Here is a 22,988-nt window from a genome sequence, read left to right on the forward strand (position 1 = left end):
ACAGTAAAGAAGAAAGCCAAAACATTGGAGACATTACAGGACTTTAAAAGAAGATAATAGTCAACCAGAATGGGTGTCATAATGAATCTTATTGTCTTCACAGTTGTCGCCTATACTTTCGAACTTGGTGCTATCAAGCTAAGCAGAATAGGGGAAAATCAGTCAAAACAAGATGGTGAGGGCAATACAGGGTTGCAAATCAAGTTAATAGGAAATCAAAGTAGGTTACTATAATGTATCCTGCTATTTTTTATTTATTTTTCCCTTAATTAAAAAGATAAAAGTAAAAAAGTAAATAATTTTTAAAAAAGGAGATTGAGATAAAAGAGGGCATAACAGCAAAACAGCACAGGTCAAAGCATAACCATTTAAGCAAAATAGTGTTTCACCGCAAGATATCCTGACATAAAAGTAGTTATCATATTGTCTCTTTCCTTGAAATCTTTGAGTATAACTTCGTATACTGTAGCACCAAACATATCCAGACAATGTAAAACCATTCAAGAGAATGACATTATTATAGGGTATTTAGAGCCAGCTAACAGAACATGAACAATGGCTTCTGTATAATCTCCTTGTCTATAAAAGTTTTTGCTTATATTATCACATATAATAAAATCCAGTAAGATACAAACTGTTAAGACCAATGGAGACAGAAGAATAAAAGCTTGATGGGCCTTCAAAACAAGATGATACTAAATCAGCACCAGCTATTAAGGGTTTTTATTATATTCTTAGTTTTTAATAAGCTTTTTTATTTTTCCATGTTAAACCATCTTTCAATTCTTAAAATATATTTTTTGTATATTTCTGGTTTTCATTAGCTAATGTTACTGTCTAAATTGATCTATAATTTTTAATATTGCATTTGTCAGGTTTTGGTATCCTGGTGTATTAATATCATAGAATGTATCTGAAATATGTAGTTCATGTAACACAGAGATACGCTTCCCCTCAAGTTGGGGTGAATGTATAGTTCTGTAGCCATCATGGCTGGTGTTCACATTCTCCTTTTTTCCTTTCTTTTGTTTTTTTATTTTACGTTTCCAAATGTACATAATATGTGTGTGTACATTCCTGTTCCTGTGTGTATAAATTTTTTCTGAGTCAATTTTGGTTACTATATTTTTATAGAAAGTTATTTTTCTAAATTTTTGACATCAATTTGATCATAGAATTTCCTGATTTTACAAAATCTCTACTGTAACCATAGTAATGGTTTCTTTTAAACTATCATCATTATCACTTTATGATTTCTTTTGATAAATTATGTAGTTATGTCAATTTTATTAATCTTTTGTAGCAGTGGTTATCAAACCTATCAAGTTCTTTCTCCATTTCATTGACTAATTCTTTATTCTTTTTATCTTGCTTCCTATGTAATTTTTTAAACTTTGGAATTTGACACCTACATCACAGATGTTTAATATTTTAAAATAAGGCCATGAATTTCTAAGAACAGCTTTTAGCTGTATCCTACAAGTTCTTATTGGTAATATTTTTATTATTTTAATACTCATTGTTTCTTCTTTTCCTTGAGTCATTAATGAGAATAAATAATATGTATAGTTTATATGCTTTAAAACCAAACTTATTCATGAATATGACTTTCAATTTGAAATTTTTAATTATTGTTTCATATGGGGAAGGAAATTTGTATAATCTCAAAATAGACTTGAAGCTGCCTAAAATTTATATTTGCATTAGTTTTGTAAATAAAAATCTAGAAAAGTAGTTTCTCAAAACTCATAATTTTTTATTCATAGTTTAGAGAATTTTTTTCATTATAGCAAGACTTGATTCAAGATAGGATGTTTAAGCAATTTCTTAAAAGTGTCTTAGGGCTGGGGTTTTAGCTCAGTGATATAAGTGCCTACCAAGCAAGCACAAGGTTGTGAGTTCAATTCCTGGTACTAAAAAAAGTGTTTTAGAAGATGATATCAGATGATAAGTAGTTCTATGTGATTCTGTCTTTGCTATAGAGCGATGTTTGCTTATTATCTAAAATAGAGCTACTGCATAATAAGTAATGTATTTGGTAAAAAGCACTTAGTTTTAACAAGTTTAAAGGTTTTTAAAATTTTGTTTTTCAAATATTTTTCAATAATTCAGTGAATGGACAGATGCTTCCTAATACACATTTTTTTCTGTCTGATCATGTCCAATAAAATGTTTAAAACTTTTTCATGGCCTTTTGTAAACAAATTTAAGTTAAATCAATTTTATTTAGCTTTAGTCTTTTTAGTATTTTATACAGTATTAGCATTTAGTTCTTATATAATGAAACAGAGATAGTAACGTGTAGTATATGATTTATATGACTATTCAATAGTATTACTCTGCCAACCAACAAAGAAAATTTCCTGTACTAAGGTATTTGAATTATTTCTTTTAGTTTCTAGGGGAAATAATAATCTTCCAGTGTGTCAGAATGTTACAAAAAAAGGAAATTAATCATAAACCATACTACTTTTGGCTTTATTTATATATGTATATATTTCAATTAATAGTTTTAATTTGTGATGTTTAAATGAATGCATAATAGTCATCTCTATGGGCTTGTTTGATGTTGAGTCAATAAAATAGGATTTCTACCACTTCGGTGACATTGCTAGAATAGTATTCCTTGTGGTCAAAATTGGTAATAAAAAGAAATGGTATTTTTCTTAAGATCTTGCTGATAGAAGGAGAATAAAATATAAACTAGAAAGCTTTCTATAAGAAATATTCATTTTTGTAAAAATACTCTTGTGAAGTATTTTAATGGCATCAAAATATCCTTGAAAGTTTCAGATATAGCTATGTGAATGTATATTACTAAGAAGAAATTCTTTCTTTCTTATTCAGAATGTTTATAACTATTTAGATATATATTCTCTTTTATTGCCTTGGGATGAGTCAGTCAGCCACTTTAAAATCGTTAAATTTTAAACACTAACCTTTAGGCCTGATATATTAAATTAGGCCTCTTGAAGTTTTAAAGTTCTGTGAAAGAGAAACAACTATCTTTAAGAGATAGGCTGGCTATCTTAAAGACACTTCTATTTGTCATCACTTAAATATACCATTAACCGTGCCAAACCTATGCAAGATGATTAGGGAGAAAAAAATTTTCATCCCATTGTCCTTTTCTAGTTCCCTGTGCCCCTCAGCATTTGATCTTCCTCCTTCAGCTTTCCCAGCATTTTCTCAATCTTGCCTACTTGGAAAGAAAATCACTCATACTAAGTGTTAGACAATTGATGTTAACCTCTCGGGACTTCACTCATCCCTAAAATAAGAGTGGTTACAGAAACCCAGAACTGAAATATGTATATGCCAAAAGACAAACAAGGATATGAAGAAGCATGAATAAGTGGACTCGTGTATAGATGGATGGATGATGGTGGAGTTCCAGGCATGAAAAGCCATTCGGAGGAGAGGTTTATCCAGGGCTGTTACTGTGTAGGTGATGGTTTGTCCTGGCCAGCAGATTCCTACCACTGCTTTGTATCTCAGCCAGTAACCTGTATGATTAACTTTCTCCTTTGGACATGTGTCATATTAGCTTGAAATCAAATCCTCTTTTTGTTTGTTTGTTCAAGAGTGAAAGAGCATATTCCTTTTGTGGGACTATTGAATACATGGCACCAGATATCGTCAGAGGGGGAGATTCAGGACATGACAAGGTATGTTCCAATTCTGGTACTTTCTTATATTATTTCCATAAAATGCATAAGAATTCCAGTCGATAACTGGGAGTAGTCTTCAACATAGCGCTCTTTCTGGTGTTGTCATACCTTTATTTGTTTCTCTTTTATTTTAAATACCTAAACACATTTACAAGCTCTAGAGTTTTGGAGGAAAAAGAGAGTAGAAAAGACATTCTAGATTTCTTTTTTAGGGTTTTATTGGTGAGAATTTTTATTTGCTTTATAGAGTAACACTCCAGTTGAAATTTAAACCTCAAAGCTAATTCTTCAAGTATTTTTTATATATTTCCATTACATAACTAAAGCAAAGCAGCAATTATGACTTCAGTTTTTAAGAAGTCATCTTTTCTGTTGTACGGAATCTTGGTCTTTTGGGGTACAATCTGAACCACAGTACAGTACAGGAGTGTGACTGAATGCATAAACTGTATGCATTTATTCCTGTCTGGGTTTTGATGAGTAACTTTGGATACTACTTTATTGGCATGGCTACTTTCTGCTAGAAGAACACACAGAAATATAGTCATGTGTACCATCTTCAGTTAATATCTGTTCTCTAATAGGTGGCTGAAAGATCTTGGGAAAGATCTTTTTCTTATTCCCACTTTCTGCTTTTAACTTTATGGAGATACTGATGACTTTGTTGATTCTCTCTCCAACAGAAATAAATTTAACAGCCTTTGGAAGAAGAAAAATCCTGCATTAGAAATAGTCTATTTTCCTAAACTTCTAAAAAGCTTTATTTTGAGGGCCTCTTCCCCTCCCTTTGTATGTGAAAAATGAAGATTATGGAAGAAGCTTTCTAAGTAATTACGTTATAAAATCTAGGTCTTTTTTCCTTTCTATATTGGAGGGTAAAAATATTCTTCAATCTTAACATTTTTCTTTTATTAATAACTGTCTCCAAATAAGACATTCTGGCTCTCCCCCACATTTTCTCTGCTCCTTCATCTCCTTCCGGAAGGTGATGTGCCACTGAAATATCTGGCCGTGGAGAATCTTTGCTCTCCTTTCTAATAACCGACCATATATTTATAAGCCTGTCTCTCAGGTCTGCATCAGCGGAAGAGCACGGCTTCATGCCAGCAGCACTGCCTTCTGAGCACTCGGGCTCCGTACAGTAGAGCCCTTGCATAGAAACAGTAGAGTGCAGTTGTGGGTTTAGTTTGTTTCATGGAATTGTTTGAAGCTAGTGGGGAATTTAGTAGGAATTTGTATCTGTTAACATTTGACAATTGTCTTAGGCTTAGTTGAACAAATTTCAGATTAAAAAAACCTTGTATCACTACTACAATTTCTACATAGTTAGGGCACAGGAGATAGCTAATCAGTGTGCTTTCTGTTATCTAACATGGACCACCTGATGACTTTAGTTAATCAAATGAGGTAATGAATACAAAGTGCTTACCACACCTGACATAAAGAAAGCATTCAGTAAATCTTCTTTTATTTTATATATTCAGTGTTCCGTACTTCCTTTAACCTGGTTCTAGGTTCATACTTTATGTTGCCTCTCTGAAACTTTGGTCCTAAATTTTGGAAGCGAATAATTTAAAATTTTTACCATCCAGTTAGTATTTTTCACTAGTATGAGTTCACATATTCAGCTTACTGAAATTCTGATTTGCCTGATTACAAAAGGACTAATTTTCAATTTATCAGAATTATTTAAGCCATTGATAATTCACTGTGGTCACAGTTCAAACAACTGCATTAATGAATGGATTTCTAATTTAGAGCACATTTTCTTTTCTGTTAATGTACCCTTCCATCAGTGAATATTTTCACATCTTTGTTAGATTCTTTAAGTGAATCTGACTTTGCAGATTATAAAAACAATAACCTTGGATGAGATCTTTAAAATTTTTTCCTTAATTGAGGAATTTCATAAGATTTTTTGGACCTGAATGTTTAATAAAATTACTGATTGATACTTTCCCCTATTCCAAATCCAAGTATTTTAAAAAATTTAAATTAATAAAATATAAGCCAGGTGTGGTGGCTCATGCCCATGATCTCAATACCTGGGAAGCTGAGGCAGGAGGATTGCCACAGATTCAAGGTCAGCCTGGACAGCTTACTGAGTTCAAGGCCAGCCTGAACTACAAAGCAAGATCCTGTCTCAAAAAGACAAAACAAAAAAATAAGATTTTTTTCAAGGTAAAAATGTTTGATTAGTCATGGTAAAAACTGTAACTAGTTTAGGAAATTATTAAAACTCTGTCACTGCTGAGACTATCTAGATATTTGCTAAGTGTCTGTACACAGCTTTCTGTGCTAATTAGTATCCTTGCACAGAAATCTGTGTACAAAATCTACTTGTTAATATGTTTTCTAAATACTTAGTTCTTATAAAATATATTATAGTTGATAATTTTATTGTTTGTTTATAGGCAGTTGACTGGTGGAGTTTAGGAGTTCTAATGTACGAGTTACTAACTGGAGCATCGCCTTTCACTGTTGATGGAGAAAAAAATTCCCAAGCTGAGATATCTAGGTAAGACTTGATTTGAAAAATATGTACTGTTTTCTTAGTCTAACTGGTCACATTTCTGCAGTTGGACTGATGGAAAAAATAATTTTTACAGGGATATACACAATGTTGTTTAACTGGTAAATTTTTATTTATATTCATACAGGGTGTAGATCCATAAATTTCTTCTTCCTTTGCATTTTATGGATTGAATTAAATCTCAGGTTTCATAAGGATAGTGTCATAATTCTTACATGCTCCAAAGCACTTTACATGTTACCCAATGCCTGTTACTAAGTACATCAAATATTGAGTTTACTTAATGAATATTTCTGTCTTATGCATGCATCATACAGTTGCTTTGTGACTTTAGCATGAATATTTGCAGTTCATGAATGCAGGCTCTATAAGCAAATACCATGAAGTCATTCTCTTGTAGGTTCTCACTGCACCATTCTGTTGTTCATTGATAGCAAATGTGACAGCAGTGTCACTTTTCTTCTTTATAATTATTTGATTAATATCTGTCTGTCCCACTCGATTTTAAGTTCTGTGAGAGCAAGGAACATACCTGGCTTTAATCTTCAATACTGACTAAATAGAATCCTATAAATATTTGTGGAATGAAAGGAGCTAATGAATGGAGAGCAGCGTTATACTAACTACTACTAACTACTCATTTTTACTTGAGTTCTATAACATCAAAAACAGATTTGACATTAAAATTAACACTTGAGATTGTACTTCTAATAAAAATGTAAAAACATGAGCAACTAATCAGTCTACTGAAATTTTAACAATGGGAAAATTATATGAAATGCCAGTTTGAAAACGTGGTCATCTCGCAATAAAGAACAGTGACCCCAAGCCAGGTGTGGTGGCTCACACCTGTAATCCCAGCACTTGGGAGGTTGAGGCAGGAGGATCCTTGCAAGTTCAAGACCAGCCTGGGCTACAAAGTGAATTCAACACCAACTTGAATTGCATAGTGAGAACCTGTCTCAAAAAGAAAAAAAAAGCAAAGCAAACAAAAAACAGTGATCCCTGAGAGACCAAAGTGAATGAGGTGAGCCCTGTGATTGCCCAAGTTCTTCCTTCAAGTTCCCAGTCTGCAGGCTAGGCAGGGGCAGCCCAGAGCCGAAGAGATGGAACCGAGAGTCCAGGAAGCCCAGAGCAGCTAGAGTTTGTCGCCAGAGTGTCAGAGAACAGAGAGCTGCAGAGAGAAGGGCAAAGATCCACAGAAGTTAGTGGAATGTTGATAAATACACATGAAGGAGTCATTCAAAATAGTGAAGATGTTGTTTTTCTCCAAACTGATCTAAAGATTCAGTACTATCAAAATTTCAGCAACCTTATTTTTTTCTTCAATAGAAACTTACACCCTGATTCTAAAATTCATATGGATAATCAGAGGACTTAGAATAACTAAAAAGTTAATTTCAGAGTTGATTTCAAAACTTAGAAGCTATAGCAATTAAAATATTATAGCATTGGTATCAAGACATAAATGACAAATGAAATGGGATAGAGTCCGGAAATTGAATGTATCATATATGCAATAGATTTTTTATAAAGATGCTTCGCTTCTTTATAAACTTCGCTAAATACTTGATACCATGTAGGAAAATTTAATCAAAGTGAATCATAAACCTAACTTAAAATGTGAAAAAGTTTGGAAGAAAACTTAAAAATCTTTGTGAACATGGGTTCAGTAAATATTTCTTAGGTGTGACCCAGAAGGACAGCCCATAAATGAAAAATGACAAATTGAACTGCATCAAAATTAAATATTCTGCTCTTGAGCTGTTAAGAGAATGAAAAACTGAGCATCTGATTGCGATGAAGTTTTAAGCCATGAATTTTTATATGGAAAAAAGGTAAAACAAAACTTCATAACAAAACAATAGGAGAATAACAATAGTTAATACCTTACATGTTATCTTTGAAATAGTTTATCAGGGTACAACATATGGGTATAAAACTTTCTCTAATCGGCATTAGCGCAGACCTTCCTTTTGAATAAGCTAAGGGACACTAATAGTATAACTGATTGGCATATTTTCCCTTTTCCCTAATGTCCTTTCCCCTTTCACCTGTCCTAGCTCTTTTTTTACTTTTGTACAGTTTCTTCTCACTTCACCATCTCTATTGTACATTTTAGACTTTATTTACTCTTTCTTACATCATAGAGACAATATAATGTTTACTCAGGTGAGCCTGACTTATTTCACTAATGAGTATGGTCTCAAGTTGCCTCCGTTTACCTGTAAGAGCCGTGAATTTATCCTTCTTTATGACTAAGTAGTACTCCATTGTATAAAAAGACCACAACTTTTTTACCCATTCCTTGGCTGATGGGCATCTGGGTTGTTTCAAAGATTTAGCTATTACAAATTGTGCTGCTATTAACATGGGTGCACATATATCACCGTGGTAAAATGGTTTTAATACTTCCAGAAAGATATGCAAAAAGGGAATAGCTGGGTTGAATAGAACCTCTGATACTAGTTTTCTGAGGACTCTCCACATGGATTTCCACAGTGTTTGTACCAGTCTACACTCGCACTAACAGTGGAGAAGGGTTCCTTTCCCCTCACACCCCCTCCAGCATTTGTTTTTGGTTGATTCCTAAACGATAGCCATTATTTCTGGGGTGAGATGGAATTTCAGTGTTGTTTTAATTTGCATTTCTTGAATGACCAGTGATATTGAACATTTTTTCATGTATTTATTTCTTCATCTAAGAAGTATATATTCACCTCAGATGCCCCTTTTTAGGTTGAGTCTTAAAATTTGGGAAATTTTAATTTTTCAATTCTTTATGTGTTCTAGAGTGAATACCTTTGTCTGAGAGCCAACTGGCTAAAATTTTTTCCCATTCTGTGAGTTGTCTTTTCACTCTGTTGGTGATTTCTTCCACTGAGCAAAAGCTTTTTTAATAAAATGAGGTCCCAGTTGTTGATTCTTTGAAGTGTTTCCCATGGATTTTATTCATGCACTCTTTACCTACACTTATGTGTTCAGGATTTCTACCTGTTTCTCTTTTTCATTCTAATATTAGATCTTTGATCCATTTTGACTTTAGTTTAGTGCATGGTAATAGAAATGGGTCTAATTTTCCTTTCTACTGTTGGTCTGCCTGTAGAGAGAAGTATATTGCTTATGACGGCAGAAATATTCTGAGCCGTGCGACACTCAAATTTAAATTACTTTCATTCCCTTTATATCAACCAGTCAGCATTCTGGTTCCAATAAGTGGTTAGACCTGTTAATATATACAACACAATGAATCTCAGAATAATTGTACTGCATGAAAGAAGCCACTTGTCATGTAGAGAGCCAATTTTTCCAGCACCATGTATTAAAGGAAACTATCTTTTAAAGGCCTGGTATCTAGAATATAGAAAGAACTCTGAAAATTTAAGAAATCAAACAACCTCATTATAAAATGTATACAAGATTTGCACAGACACTTTGCCAGGGAAGATGTGGGTGGCAAATAATCCCAGGAAAGAAGATCAACATCATTAGCCTTTAATAAAGTAGTTTAAAAGCACAATGAAATACCTCTACATGCTCACTTGAATGGTTATAATTAAACAGACTGATTGTGCCAAGAACTGATACAGATGTAGAGAAACTAGAATTTTCCCACATTGCAGACGAAAATGTAAAATGGTACAACTTTAGAAAATAGGTAGTTTGATAAAAAAGTTAAACACCTGTTAAATGATTCATCCATTCTACTCTTAAGTAATTGCCAAGGAAAATGAAAACATGTCATAGAGGAACTTGTACAAATATATTTACAACAACTTATAAAAGCAAAAACTGGAAGTAATCCAGATATCTGTCAGCAAATAAGTGGTTAGACAAGTTGTGTTTATCTAAAGACATGGAATACTACTTAGTAAGAATGTATGCCCTGTTAATGTGCACAACACAGTGAATCTCAGAATAATTGTACTACTTGAAAGAAGCCAGATGACACACAGTGTTTACAGTACCATCCCAACTCTGGAAAATACACACTAATCTATAGACACAGACGCAGAATAATGGCTACCTGGGAACCAGGATGGAAGGAGCACACGGAAGACAAGGATCTTGAGAAAACTTTGGAAGGTGATAGGTCTATTTATATTTTACTGTGATATATTTGTCTTTTCATTGTGATAGTTTCAAAGGTGTATCAACATGTCTAAACTAATCAAACTATACAAGTATATGTGGGAAGTTTATTATATACTAGCTATATTTAATAAAACATTTTTAAAAATTTAAAATGTACCTTTCCCAGAACAGCCTAGGGAGTAAATAATTGTATTTCAATTTACTTAATGCCTGAATTAAGTAAACAGTAATAATTTTTTAAAATGATACTGGATTACAATTATACATACTATGAAAAATTCTAAATATGTTTTTGTTCATTTTAAATAGATTTTCAATAGTTTGAAAATGCCTCAGAATTATAGGAAACGTGGCCATAGTCTTGAGAACTTGGACCCCATTGGAAAGACGCACCTGTCATGGTGACAGGTGGCAAGGATGGCCTTAGCCTGACGGCATTAAATAGTGGCTTCACTGACTAATTCCCATCTTTCTCAATCCACATGCACAAGCAACTTCTTTTTATAATTTTCCTTTCTACTGTTGGTCTGCCTGTAGAGAGAAGTACATTGCTTATGACGGCAGAAATATTCTGAGCCATGAGACACTCAAATTTAAATTACTTTCATTCCCTTTATATCAACCAATCGGCATTCTGGTTCTAAGAAGAAAAAGAAAACCTGACTCAGATTATCTAAAATCTTAAAAATAGAGAAAATACACTTCTCAAGAATTTCGATAGGATTCTTTCCTTCTAATCAGTTATCTATTTTGCCATGTTAATAATTTGTTTAAAGGTTGATGTTAACCTGTGATTCTGTGAGGATTTTCTTGACTAAAATTTATAAACAATGTAATAGCTATAATTAGCCTACCTTACCTTTTCTTTTCAAGATAATTATTTTGATTACTTACCTGGCATAACATCTTTTGATAGTCTGGACTGCATGAAGTGTGTATCATTCAAACAAATGCATCATTAACTTGTCACCGGATGTCTTAATTAACTAAGGCTTTTTCTCATTATTGAGCCTTTCCATTCCTTAATTATATTGTGATCCTCCCTGAACTCTGCATATTTCTATTTCAAAATAATGTATTATCCATTGTTTCCTGAAGGTAGTCTAAATTCAGAATAAAAAAATGTTGCTGACGTATCTAATTTCCAGTTATAATAAGAACTTAAAATGAGAAGGAGACTTAGAGTACAGCTTTCTCCCTGAAGAAGCTTCTCCCTCTCTTTAAGCATCCCCGATGCTGTAGTCCCTTTGGAAAGGCTGGCACTGTGTTTAGGAGATGTGGTGTAAGGTATTGTTGTTCAGGGAAGCCCTGTTCATTATGGGTCAACTTGGAGTGGATAGAGTTTTCCCCCTTAGGATAAACCAAAGTCATTTCTCCCCAACTGCACGTTAATCCAGAGATTAGATAATATAGTACTAGTCATTTCTTACAATGTCTTGCTTTGAGGGTTGAATGTAAGTATCCTTTTTTTTTTTTTTTAATCCATCCTATCCTCTCAGGAATATAGGCTAATTTTTCTCTTTCCTTCCAGACATTACTGCACATACTTGAAGTTAATCTTACTAAGATAAACCTCTCTAGCTGTTTTTTTAACTTCCCATGTAAAATGATTTACAGATTACTCGTATCTGGGTACCATTTCAAGTATTAATTTGTGAATATTATCTGAACAATTGCTGCTTAGCTTTTCTGTGAGTCTGTTTCTCATTTTTACTTCATGTGTGGAGAGCATAGTCTTTGCTTCCTTGTGTGCCGCCTCTCTCTGTGGAGCTGCCACTTTTAGGAGGTGGGCTACTGCTGTCGGGGGGTCCACACTCAGTCTGGGGGTTCCCGACAGTCATTCTGTGCGCTCCTACAGGGAGCCCTTTACCTGCCTAGGCTTTGTAACTGTAAGTGAATAGTCCCTTGCCTGTGAATGAGGACTTGGGGATTTTATTTTCTGCTGGCCCCTCATCTTGGTTCTTTTATCTCACTTTCTCTGCCTTTGAAATATAGAAAATACTTTGCCAGAGATATTTATTTGATGTTTTATTTTCTGGGAAGAAAATACACTCTTTACTAATGTCTTATTATAAACATAATGTTATATAAACCCAGACCTCAGTGTTATCAAAATAATGTCAACTCTTTATCTGCAGGTTTCACATCTGTGGATTCAGCCCACCACAGATCAGAAAGAATTCAAACCAAAAGAATTCCGAATTCAAACCAAAAGAATTCCAAAAAGACAAAGTTAAATTTGCTGCATACCAAGAACTACTCTGAATCTATACAAATGAGGTGACGAGTAGGCACGCCCCGCTGCGGCCTCCTGCCGTTCCACAGCTCTCTTCAGGGCTCGTTTGAATGGCGCCTGCCTCACATCTCCACGATCACTGTAGGGAAGCCAGAGACAGTAGCATCTTTACCAAACACACATAGGCATTTTTCTTATCATTATTCCCTAAGTAACGCAATAAACAATTACTTACATAGCACTACATTTTATTAGGTATTATAAGTAACCTAGAAGTGATGTCAAGTGTGTGGAAGTATGTATGTAGGTTAGAGACTTAGCATGTGTAAGGCCCTGGTTGTATCCCCAGCGCCAGAACCAAAAACCATTTCTTACAGTTTCTGTAGATCAAGAAAGGACTTAACTTAGCTAGATGCTCTTCTTCACATAGGCTTATCTCAAGGCTCAGCTGGAAAAGATCTGTATCCAAACTCTTGTGTCATTTTATATAAGGGACTTCAGTAGCCTCAGATTTGGGTGTCCTTTAAGGTTCTGAGACCAACACCCTGCAGATACTGAAGGACAACTGTCATGGTGTTAAACAGGGCTCTAGCTGGTAACTATCCAGTGAGCAGTTTGCAGATGACAGCCTGCAGGCCAAATGCATTCTGCTACCTGTTTTTGCGTGGCCTTTGAGATTGACTGGGAAAAAAGCCAAAGGATGATATTTCCTGACATGAAAATCATTGAAATTCAGATTTTAGTTTTCATCAACGAAGTTTTATTAGATCAAAGACATGTTCACTCACATATTTTCTCTGGCAGCTCATGCTGTAATAGAGTTGAAAAGCTGTGACAGAAGCCATAAAGCTTGCAAAGCCTTAAGTATTTGTTCTCTGGTTCTGTATTAATTTTCCATTATCCATCATCAAATAACAAATTATGCCTAAAATTTAGTAGGGGAATAGCTCATGGTAGAGCATATGCTCAGCATGTGTAAGGCCCTGGTTGTATCTCCAGCTCGAAGCAAAACCCATTTCTTATAGTTTCTGTGGATCAGGAAGGGAATCTGGGCGCTTAGCTAAGTCCTCTTCTTCAAGGTTTCTCATTGTCAGTGCTAAATGTTATCTCAAGGCTGAGATGGAAAGGATCTGCTTCTCAGCTAATGTGTTTGTCGGCAAATTTCAGTTTCTTTTGTATTTTTGGACTTAGAGTCTCCAATCCTTGCTGAATTGTGACCAAAGACCATCCCAGGTCTTTGCCATGTGGGCTTCTCTGACATGGTACCTGACTTCATCAAGACATGCGAGTTGGGAAAGCAATGGAGAATCTGTTTGGAATTTAGACTATTTTGTGATCTAATCATGAAAGGGACTCCTCTTTACTGTATAATACTGAACAAAATAAAGACACTTAGACCAATCCACTCGAAGCTGAATAGCCAGGGTACTGTGATCATAAGGGAGCATCATCAAGGTTTACCTATGAAAAAGATTACCAACTGTTGGTTTGAGTAATTAATTTATTAACATCTACCCAGGGAACTTTTCTCTTTAGGTGATTATTTTGATGTATTGATTTTGTGTGACTTTCTGCATTCTTCAATGTTCATTTGTCAATTATAACCTTGAATCAACTCATTAATGTTTCTAAAATTTTTATGTTGATATCTTTATTTGGGATGAGCATAGAATGGATTACTTGGTCATGGTGTATAATCTTCTTGATGATTTGCTGTGTTGTTTGCCAATATCTTATTGAGAATTTCTGCATCTGTGTTCATTAGGGAGACTGAACCATAGTTCTTTTTTTGGTTGGATTATTCTCTGGTTTGGATATAAGGACAGTGCTTGCTTTCAGGAATGAGTTTTGGAACATTACTTCCCTTTCAGTTTCACTAAAGAGTCTGAGAAATAGTGGCATTAGACCCTCGCTAAATTTCTTGTAGACTTCAGTAGCGGACCTGGGCTTCAAACTCAGCAATCCTTCTGCTTCAGCCTCCTGAGTGCTGGGATTACAGGCATGCACCACCACACCCATGGTTGGTTTCCCAAAATTCTTCCGTGGCATATTTGTAAGGCTTTCTTGATTCTTAATGTGATATTCTGTTCTTCTTCTTCATTTTAGGTACTTCTATACCAACTGTTAGCAATTCTGCTTCCCAGGGTGTTTGATTGCTACCCAGGTCTGTTGACATTTGTCACTGTCACTATTCATCTGATGGTAGCCTTTCTTCCACCTGTTGCAGCTGCAGCAACTTCAGTCCGGAGTCTAGGGGGGGACCTGGAGGCTGTGCAGGCTGGGGAAGGGCAGGGTGAAATCCCTGTTCCCTTGGCACACATATTCTTCAGCTCAGAATCATTCTTTATATCGCCCTTTTGATCCTTTTAATCCCGGTTCACCTGCACGACATGTGGGCTTAGGTGGATCATGCTGTATTATTAGTTGTTCTGAGACACTGGTTTTGGTGGGGGAGGGGGGGATAGAGTACTTGGAGCCCTGCAAAAAACCTCAGAATAGCCCTGCCAACTGCGAAGGTCCATCAGAAACAGTACCAGTCTTGTTACCATTCCTGTACCTCTCCCTCTCTTGCCCTTCTCTCTCCGGAGACCTGGATCTCTGCTGTTCTAGGATTGTACCCATGTAGTCACTTTACATCCAGTGGTTTGTGCCACCATCGGCCCCAAGCTGTGCTTTATTCCTCCCATCAACCTGAAGTCACAAGGTCAGCCTGCTGCATTCTGAGAAAGAGCCAGGGGGAGAAGTTGGCCTCTCTGATTCATAACTCTCCAGGTCTGTGCCTACCGTTTGTCATGTGCCTATGGTTGTCATGACCCCCCAAAAGACCTCACCCTTTTGGGCGAGTCTTGCCTGTGTACTTTAATTCTTTTTCTCAGCCTCTGAGTCTTGTCCATGTAGCAAACTCTGAAATTTCCACTCTGCCATGGGCGCCAAACACTGCCACTCTTGGGTTATGACATGCAGATTCTTTGCCCCAAGGAACCCAAGTTCTGGATTTTGTATCTTCTCCTGCTCCTGTTGTGAAAGGTGCTCTAATATTGATAACCAAGTAGTTGGGGAAGTAAGAGCTTCCATCACCTGGCTGGGCCACAGAAAAGTGTATGGGGGATGAGATTTGCCAATAAAAACAGCAGTAAGCACCTGCACCTTAGCTGTGCCCACCTCAGAGATTAAGATGTGTTCGGGTTTGTCTGCACAGCCAGTCTGTGGAGCCACCAGAAATCTTAACAGTGAGAGTCTGAGAGCAGCCCGAGCACACCAGTGTGGTGCACTGAGAAAACCTTTGCCATCGAGAGGAAGGACAGTTCAAGGTAGTAGCTACTACTTTTAGGAAGAAGTAAGCAAAATGAAAGCTCTTTTCAGCACAGTTTGCCAGATCATGCAAACATCTTTGGTTACCCTAACTTCAGAAGGTACAGACCTTTTCTCCTTGGACACCATAAGCAGTGGCAGATGGCTTCCCAGGCGGTGAGGGTAGGAGACCTGGGCAGTGTGCTGGGCAGAGGGGAAAACAAGATGCCTTATGTGAGCATGAACAGGACTCCATCCATGCAACATTTCCTGGAGAGAAAAAGCAGATCCTTAAATGATTTCCTCATTGTGCAAACATAATCTTGAGGAACTAAGGTGTCCAAGTCTTCCAGGCAATATCATCTTGTGGGGTAACTCTTGTATATTCAGTCCATCACTGACCAAGATGTTATTACACAGCACAAAACTGTGTTTATAGCTCATGTAAGACATGCCTTAGAAATCACCACGTGAGATTTGAGGACAATTGTAGATTCCACAAAAGCAGGTGAAGGCTCCAGACAAAGAATCAATCTTTCAATCACTCTCCTTTCTTCTCACTGTCATTTTTGAGATAAGGTCTTTCTGGGTTTCCCAGGGTAGCCTCTTAACTCACACTCTCCCTATTTTAGACTCCTGAATAGTTAGGATCACAAACGTGTACCCTCAGATCATGTTATTATTCTGAGAGAACAGGTCACATGGACCAAGGAAGTACTCCATGACACCCAAAGGGAAACGGTGGCCTGTGACTCCCCTCTCTAGTACAGCAAGACCCATGGCTGGTACTGTAATCCAAATATTGTATATTGTAATCCCTTTTCTAGTCCACCTCACAATCTGGAGAGTTATATTTTTAATTCCATAGAAACATTACTAGAATTGCAGGGAGTTAATTCCAATCAACCACCTCCAGTGCAACCCACGGCAAGTTATGGGCAGCAAGGGGTCCTAAATCCAATCCCTGTGAGGATATACATACAAAGGCCTCTCCCTGGATTTGTTATCTCACGAAGAAGGGAGTGCTTCAAGGATGAGTGGCAGTGAAGATGGCAGGAAGGTGAACTGAGCTAGCTGGACAAAGAGCAGGCACCTCTGCAATACGCAGGGAGAAAGGTATGCAGAAAGACCAGTCTGTGTAACTCGACTGGGATAACATGTGAGTGGATTTAGGAGGCTGTTGCTTCAGTTTCCGATAGGTAAACTTTTACACCCTAGGAAGTCAGAGCCTCTTATTTTGAGGCTCATACCCAGTTGACATTCCTGGAGCTGTCTGGCTCTGCCATCCCACAGTGTTCAAACATTTTATAGGGAACACGATGAGAGGAAACGAGATTGTCAGTTGGCCTTAAATATTTCATATCAGTACCTTAGTCAGCCTTATTTGCATTTAGAGCCAATTAAAGGGAAAAGGAAGTAGCAAAGGGAAAAGGAAGTAGCATCCCTATCAGTGCATGGAGACAAAGCCCAGTTTAAAAAATGTGGAGGTAATAATTCTGCATTCTAGGAGAGCCGACCACATGGTCTCCTACAGCTGGAGGAAGCACACCTTCTGACTCGACAGGGAGGCGGTAGCACCGATGCACACAAAGAAACCGGGGAGCAGCTCGCCTGAAGACACACAAGAGCTGAGGTTAGACTGGCAAAAGTACTGAGTGACCGTAAGGTCGCGTGGTGCTGTCTCAGGAGGAATGCTCGTGTCTGCCCTCCTGTTTGCTTTCATAGCCTCACTGATGTTTATTTCAGGTAAAGCACTGTAAATAATGGCCCACGGGCAGAAAGGAGTTGGTTTCTTCATCAGTGGCATATTTGCTGGATATTTTTGTTATTCCTAACAAAGAAGAGAATTATAAGGACCTGCTCTTATCCTAAGAAAACATACATAGTGTGTGCAGAGATGTGGAGACACACATGAAAACTCAGAGTGGCAGAGAGTTTCGACAGACGTGTGAATGGCAAGCAGAATGCTGTGCGAGTGCAAAGACAGTATGGTTCCTGGGCACCAGGTTGCCGGTGGGTGTCACAGTGAGAGCAGCACAGGCTGGGGGGAGGGGGAGAATGCCGAAGTGCTGGTGCGTGTGCAGCTGCCTCTGGACCCTTGGCCTCCCCGCTGCCCTTTGTTCTCCACCAGTGGACTTGTGATTTGGAAATTAAGTTCATTTTATTGTCACTATTCTAAAAATAATATAAATGATAGCCCAAAACACACATGAAGGGGAAATTTACCAGTAATAACACCCCTGTAAATATTTTAATGTATTCTTTTTTACTGGTATGATGGGCTCTTCCTAAAAACATGGTTTTATGTGTTTCAGTTTTTGCTATGTCATTAACATTCTCTAATTACAAATTCTTTGTAAGCACTGTGTGATATACTACTTAGTGTGTACCCTACAATATAGTTAACTATTCCAGTAGTGTTGGGCCAAAACTTGGAGTAAAAGAAGTTTACTGAAAACTGTTTCTAACTTAGGGAGACATATAAATAATTCTGTAATTCTGGGATCACATGAGAACCAGAAAGTGAGCATCCGCAGCATGAAGTGATGACATATAAAAATTATGAACTTTTAATGGGAAAAATGGAACCAAACAATGATGCATTAGAATGCATGCCATCTGCTAACACACCGTAAAGGTAATTGCAAGCATCTCAATAAAACCGAAGAAGAAACTCCTGAGTGAGCAAGATGCAGTGTCTAGCTTAGGCGCCTGCTGACTCACTGAATTGAGAATAAGCCAGTGAACAAAACAGAATCCTGCCTCTGTTAGAGCTTACATGTTAGTTGGAAGAGAGAAATAATAGACAGATAAATACACAATGTGCTATAGATGCCATGAAGAAAAATAAAGCAGAGTAAAGAGCAAAGATGAAGGAACGGCTAAATTGGGTGGAATGGTCAGGAAGACTTCTCTGAAAAGGTGACCTTGGAAGAAAGACCTTCCTGGGGTAAGGAAGGAACACTGCCCGTTCTTGCAAGCACTGCTGTGTGAAAGGTCAGTCATGCTTTCCTAGAGACAGTTCCTTACTGTATCTTTCAGTTCACCTAGAAAACACATGCACAGTGTTTCATACATTCATTTTCTCTAAAACTTTTTCTTGTGAAAATATTCAGACATTTGTTACAGTGGCCCCCACAGGCCACCAGGCTGCACCGTGACTGTCTTACCGTCCTTGCTTACTGCCTGTCTATCAGAGGTTTAATTTTAAGCTTGGTGTCCTTGGCCTTCATTCTGTAAGTTCTAAAGCTAAGTTTCCGTTTCTTTTACTGCAAAGGTTTTCAGAAACTGAAAATCATGTATAGGAAGAATATTTGTATTCATTTTTACATTATTATGGACTATAACTTCATTTCGTCTTGTTTTTTACATTTGCCCATCCATTCAGAATTTGTTTGGTGTTTGTGGTACAAAGCAGGGTCCTAGCGGGTTTTCACACATTGGTTGAAGAATGCAGTCTATACAGTGGTCTGCTCACGGATCTTATAAATGCCTGGGTGTTTTCAAGGTGTCTGTTCTGTTGACTTCATTTTACTGTTAGTTTTACTGTTTATTTTGCTGCAACTTTACTTTCACAATTTTATTTCACGGTCAACTCTAATAAATAGGCAGATTGTCCCCAATTTTCTTTTTCAGAATGTTCTTAACTATATCATGTTCTTATTTTCACAAACCTAGCCATTCATATTTAAAGATGTCTTGTTGAAATTTTAATTAGTATTTATGTTTCTGGCTATTTTGAAATGACATTTTTGTTCTCTATAAAACAGGGATGATGCTAGTGGTCTTTGATGGGATTGTTATATGAATTACATGATCACACATACTGAGTGTGGTATGTCAACTCAGAAGCTATTCTGGTTTTACAGAATTGTCTAAGATTTATTTGGTCCTAATTGCAGTCCATTTCTAGAGTTTTCCAGATCCAAAGCCAAAAAAATTATTATTTGGGATTTTTACCAGTTCAGAAATCAAATGAATTGAAGGAGACAAAGTGGCAGCAGTAGCCAAGAAATGTCTCCCTGCCCTTGCTGCAGGGTGCTGTAGTGCTGTTAATGACAGATGACCCATGGGAGTCCTCCATCGTCACCGCCTCTGCAGTGCCAGCTGGGCCCCAACTTCTGATGAGCATGGACAGTCACAAATCACACACAGCTGGAATCTGGCACCTGGGTTATTTAGCTCCATAGAGCTCAGGTAACCTTGCCCTCTGTAGAAAGAACAGTGTGTCAGCATGACAGCATCAAAAATAGCCCTATTGGGCCTTCTGGCCACCTTAGCAGAGCTTCCCAGCCCACAGCACACACCCACCCTATAGTGAGAAGACCACACAACAAACGTGGGTGACCCCTGCGTGGGAATTAGTGCGACTGTTGTGTCTTTACCTTGGGAAGAGGAATAATGCACAGTGTCTCATGCTCCTGAAAATCCTTAGCATAGTCCTGGAAGAAAAACTGCTCAGGACCTCTGTGTCTGCTCGCATCTCAGCCAAGGTGAGGCTGTCTTCCAGGGCTGGCTGCCAACGACCTGGCACAGCTGCCACATTCATCTTAACCGGTACATCTCAAGGAAACAGTTAAGCAGAAAGGAAATCTGAGGTCATCTTCCCAGAGAGAAAAGGGGGGGCTCCTCACCACCCCACCCTCGTTCCTGGACCTCTTCCTGAAATGCAATTTTTAACAGGAATGAGCTACCGAACCCCTCATGTGACCAACGAAGCCCTGTGTCCCCTTTTACCGGGGTGACAGGAGTCTGACTGATGTTCTTCAGGGAGTCTTGATGCATGGCTCCTGCTCTTGCTCCTCTAGGATGGGGTGCTGGAATGTTGACCATCATCTACTAGAATTACTCATGTTGGTTCTGCACGGATTTTGGGGAAGGGGATGGTTTGGGGCTGTCACCCATGGATCTCCATGTTCCCTTGCCAGCACTGCTTGCAGCAGAACTTCCATTAGATTCCATTCATTTTATTCCCGAAGTGCTCTTTATCTCATAAGAATTTAAAATTTCAGCTCCCTGCTGAAGCCCATTTCACAGACCCCACTGCACACCAGTGCTGATTTCCACTCAGGACAAGCCCCTGACCTGGGCAGGGTCACCTTGTCTTCCTTTCTCCAGGCTTGGCAGTTCAGTAGAGCCGTCACTGTTCTCAGGGTGGACCCACCACGGTGGACATTGCTGTTTTCTGTGAATTCATGGGTTAATTCAGCTTTCCCGAGTACTGGATACAGAGTGATTTCCAACACACACTGCCACCTGCCCAACATTTAAGAAGCAGTAGATGATGTCAGCCACAGTGCATACTTCTCTGCCCCAAAGCCACAATAGCATGTTTCCATCAGCACGTTTATCTGTTATCTCCATTCTTTATACGGGAATTCTTTCCCACAAAAAGGCAGAGAAAATTGGAAAGTCTATTTATTTTCCCCTGAAAAGAAGCTTCCCATGTCTTTCTCAAATATACGCCTGTGTCTGACCTAAAGAGAGGACTGAATCTGATCCTGCTAGGAACACTGCAAACTGTGAATAGTGACAGAACCCCGAGACATTCACAACAGGCTTTAATCTGTATGTCTCACTGCTGGACAGCGCTGGTCCACTGGTGGTATATGTGAGACAGTCATGCATGTACCACTGGGGGTCTAAGCTGGGGGGACATGTTAACAAAGCAACAGGAGAGGGAATGCATTTTCTTGGGTTACCAGAGTGGAGTACCAGAAGTAGAATGACATTACCTTAACAACATTGCTATAATTTTTTGTCAAAGTGAAGTTCCATTATCATTTCACAATTTTCAGCCGCTCCTTCAGTAGCTTCTATGTCTGTTTCCTTTCTGGTTGTCTTAGAATGATGAGAAGGACTCAGATTTCTAAGGGTTTGCTCAGTACCAGGTACTCTGTTAAGCACAATGCACGTCTTCATGCATGATACCCATTTTAGGTACTGTTGTTATTCCCATTTTGCAGATGAAAAAAATAGGCACAGAGGTTAATAAGTTCACATGGTAAGGATGAAAACCTGCCTTGAACTCAATCCAGCCTCAGAGTCCATGTTCTTAACTACAGTGTATTGTCTCTTGCATATGTATTGTCTGATTTCGTGCCATAGTAGTTATTAATATGTACAACAGGGATCTGCCAACCCAGATAATGAGGTAACTGTTCATCTTCGTGCATAATATATTGAGAGTCTTAATTGTAATCACTCATTACTTTTCTCATTAACTCACTGTTCTGGCTTGCCTGTCTGTTTCAGGCAGCAAATAATGAAGCAGATTCAGTCAACCCAGGCAGGCTGCATCTCTGGTACCTGTACTCAGGTATCAAGAGGGGCTCATTTGCAAGTGGTTCTGACTTTCCTCTTCATTCCTATTGGCCCACAGGGAGGGAGGCAGGAGACGGCGAAAGTTGAATTTCCTTTTATTCTTTTAAATCTGAGTGCTAAATTCAATTACCTGAGTTTTCTGAGTTCTTTATGTTGTGAAGTTTTGAAATAGAGAGCCTCGTCTATATGCAGGCTATCCAATCTAGTCTTAAGCTCTACCTTCTGGTATTTTGCCCACTGAAATATTTGGGATTTTAGCTTCCCAATGGAATTGACTTACACTGAAAATAATGCAGTAATTTTTATTTCTGCTTACTTGAGTTTCAGAAATATGACTTCATGGTATCTCATTTTTAAATACTTTTTAAACTTTATTGGTCTATTTTACGTATTTTTTCTTGCTTTAATAAGTAATCTGAAGTATTTTTTTTGCTCACAAATGTAGTTCAATTTCAGAATATATTTTACCATACTTGTTTTTGCTTTTAAAAACCATCTGTCACTTGTAACATCATCCTTTGGTTGTTTTAACAGCAAATTTTGTCACCTACAGGAGAATATTAAAAAGTGAGCCTCCATATCCCCAAGAAATGAGTGCATTAGCTAAAGACCTGATTCAGCGTCTTCTGATGAAAGATCCCAAGAAGAGACTGGGCTGTGGGCCACGGGATGCAGATGAAATTAAAGAACATCTCTTCTTCCAGGTGAAATTTGTTGAGCAGATAGATGGGTAGCTTCACACTCCTGCTGCTGTCAGCGCTAGGCACGGCTCCCCTGGGGGTTATTTTCCACCTGTTTCACCTATGTTAACACTTTTAAACTCAGGGCCTCTGCGGTG

The 22,988-nt window shown here is 37.7% G+C and overlaps 1 protein-coding gene across 17 annotated transcripts in view; it reads left to right on the forward strand.

Moving 5' to 3' along the window:
* Rps6ka5 (ribosomal protein S6 kinase A5) overlaps window positions 1-22,988 on the forward strand; it is a 171,363-nt gene that overhangs the window by 121,384 nt on the left and 26,991 nt on the right. For 16 of the 17 annotated variants that reach the window (XM_063240809.1, XM_003472474.5, XM_063240811.1 and 13 more), the window contains 3 exons: window positions 3,585-3,668; window positions 6,086-6,189; window positions 22,704-22,854. In XM_063240809.1, coding sequence (XP_063096879.1) covers window positions 3,585-3,668; window positions 6,086-6,189; window positions 22,704-22,854 — 339 coding nt within the window. Of the gene's footprint in view, window positions 1-3,584; window positions 3,669-6,085; window positions 6,190-22,684; window positions 22,855-22,988 lie in introns of all 17 variants that reach the window. The other variant, XM_063240824.1, reaches the window with a different exon arrangement.

The sequence above is a fragment of the Cavia porcellus genome, unplaced genomic scaffold (assembly GCF_034190915.1).
Source record: "Cavia porcellus strain 051 isolate PalLab524CR breed Dunkin Hartley unplaced genomic scaffold, mCavPor4.1 scaffold_31, whole genome shotgun sequence".
In the NCBI taxonomy this organism is placed as follows: Eukaryota; Metazoa; Chordata; class Mammalia; order Rodentia; family Caviidae; genus Cavia; species Cavia porcellus.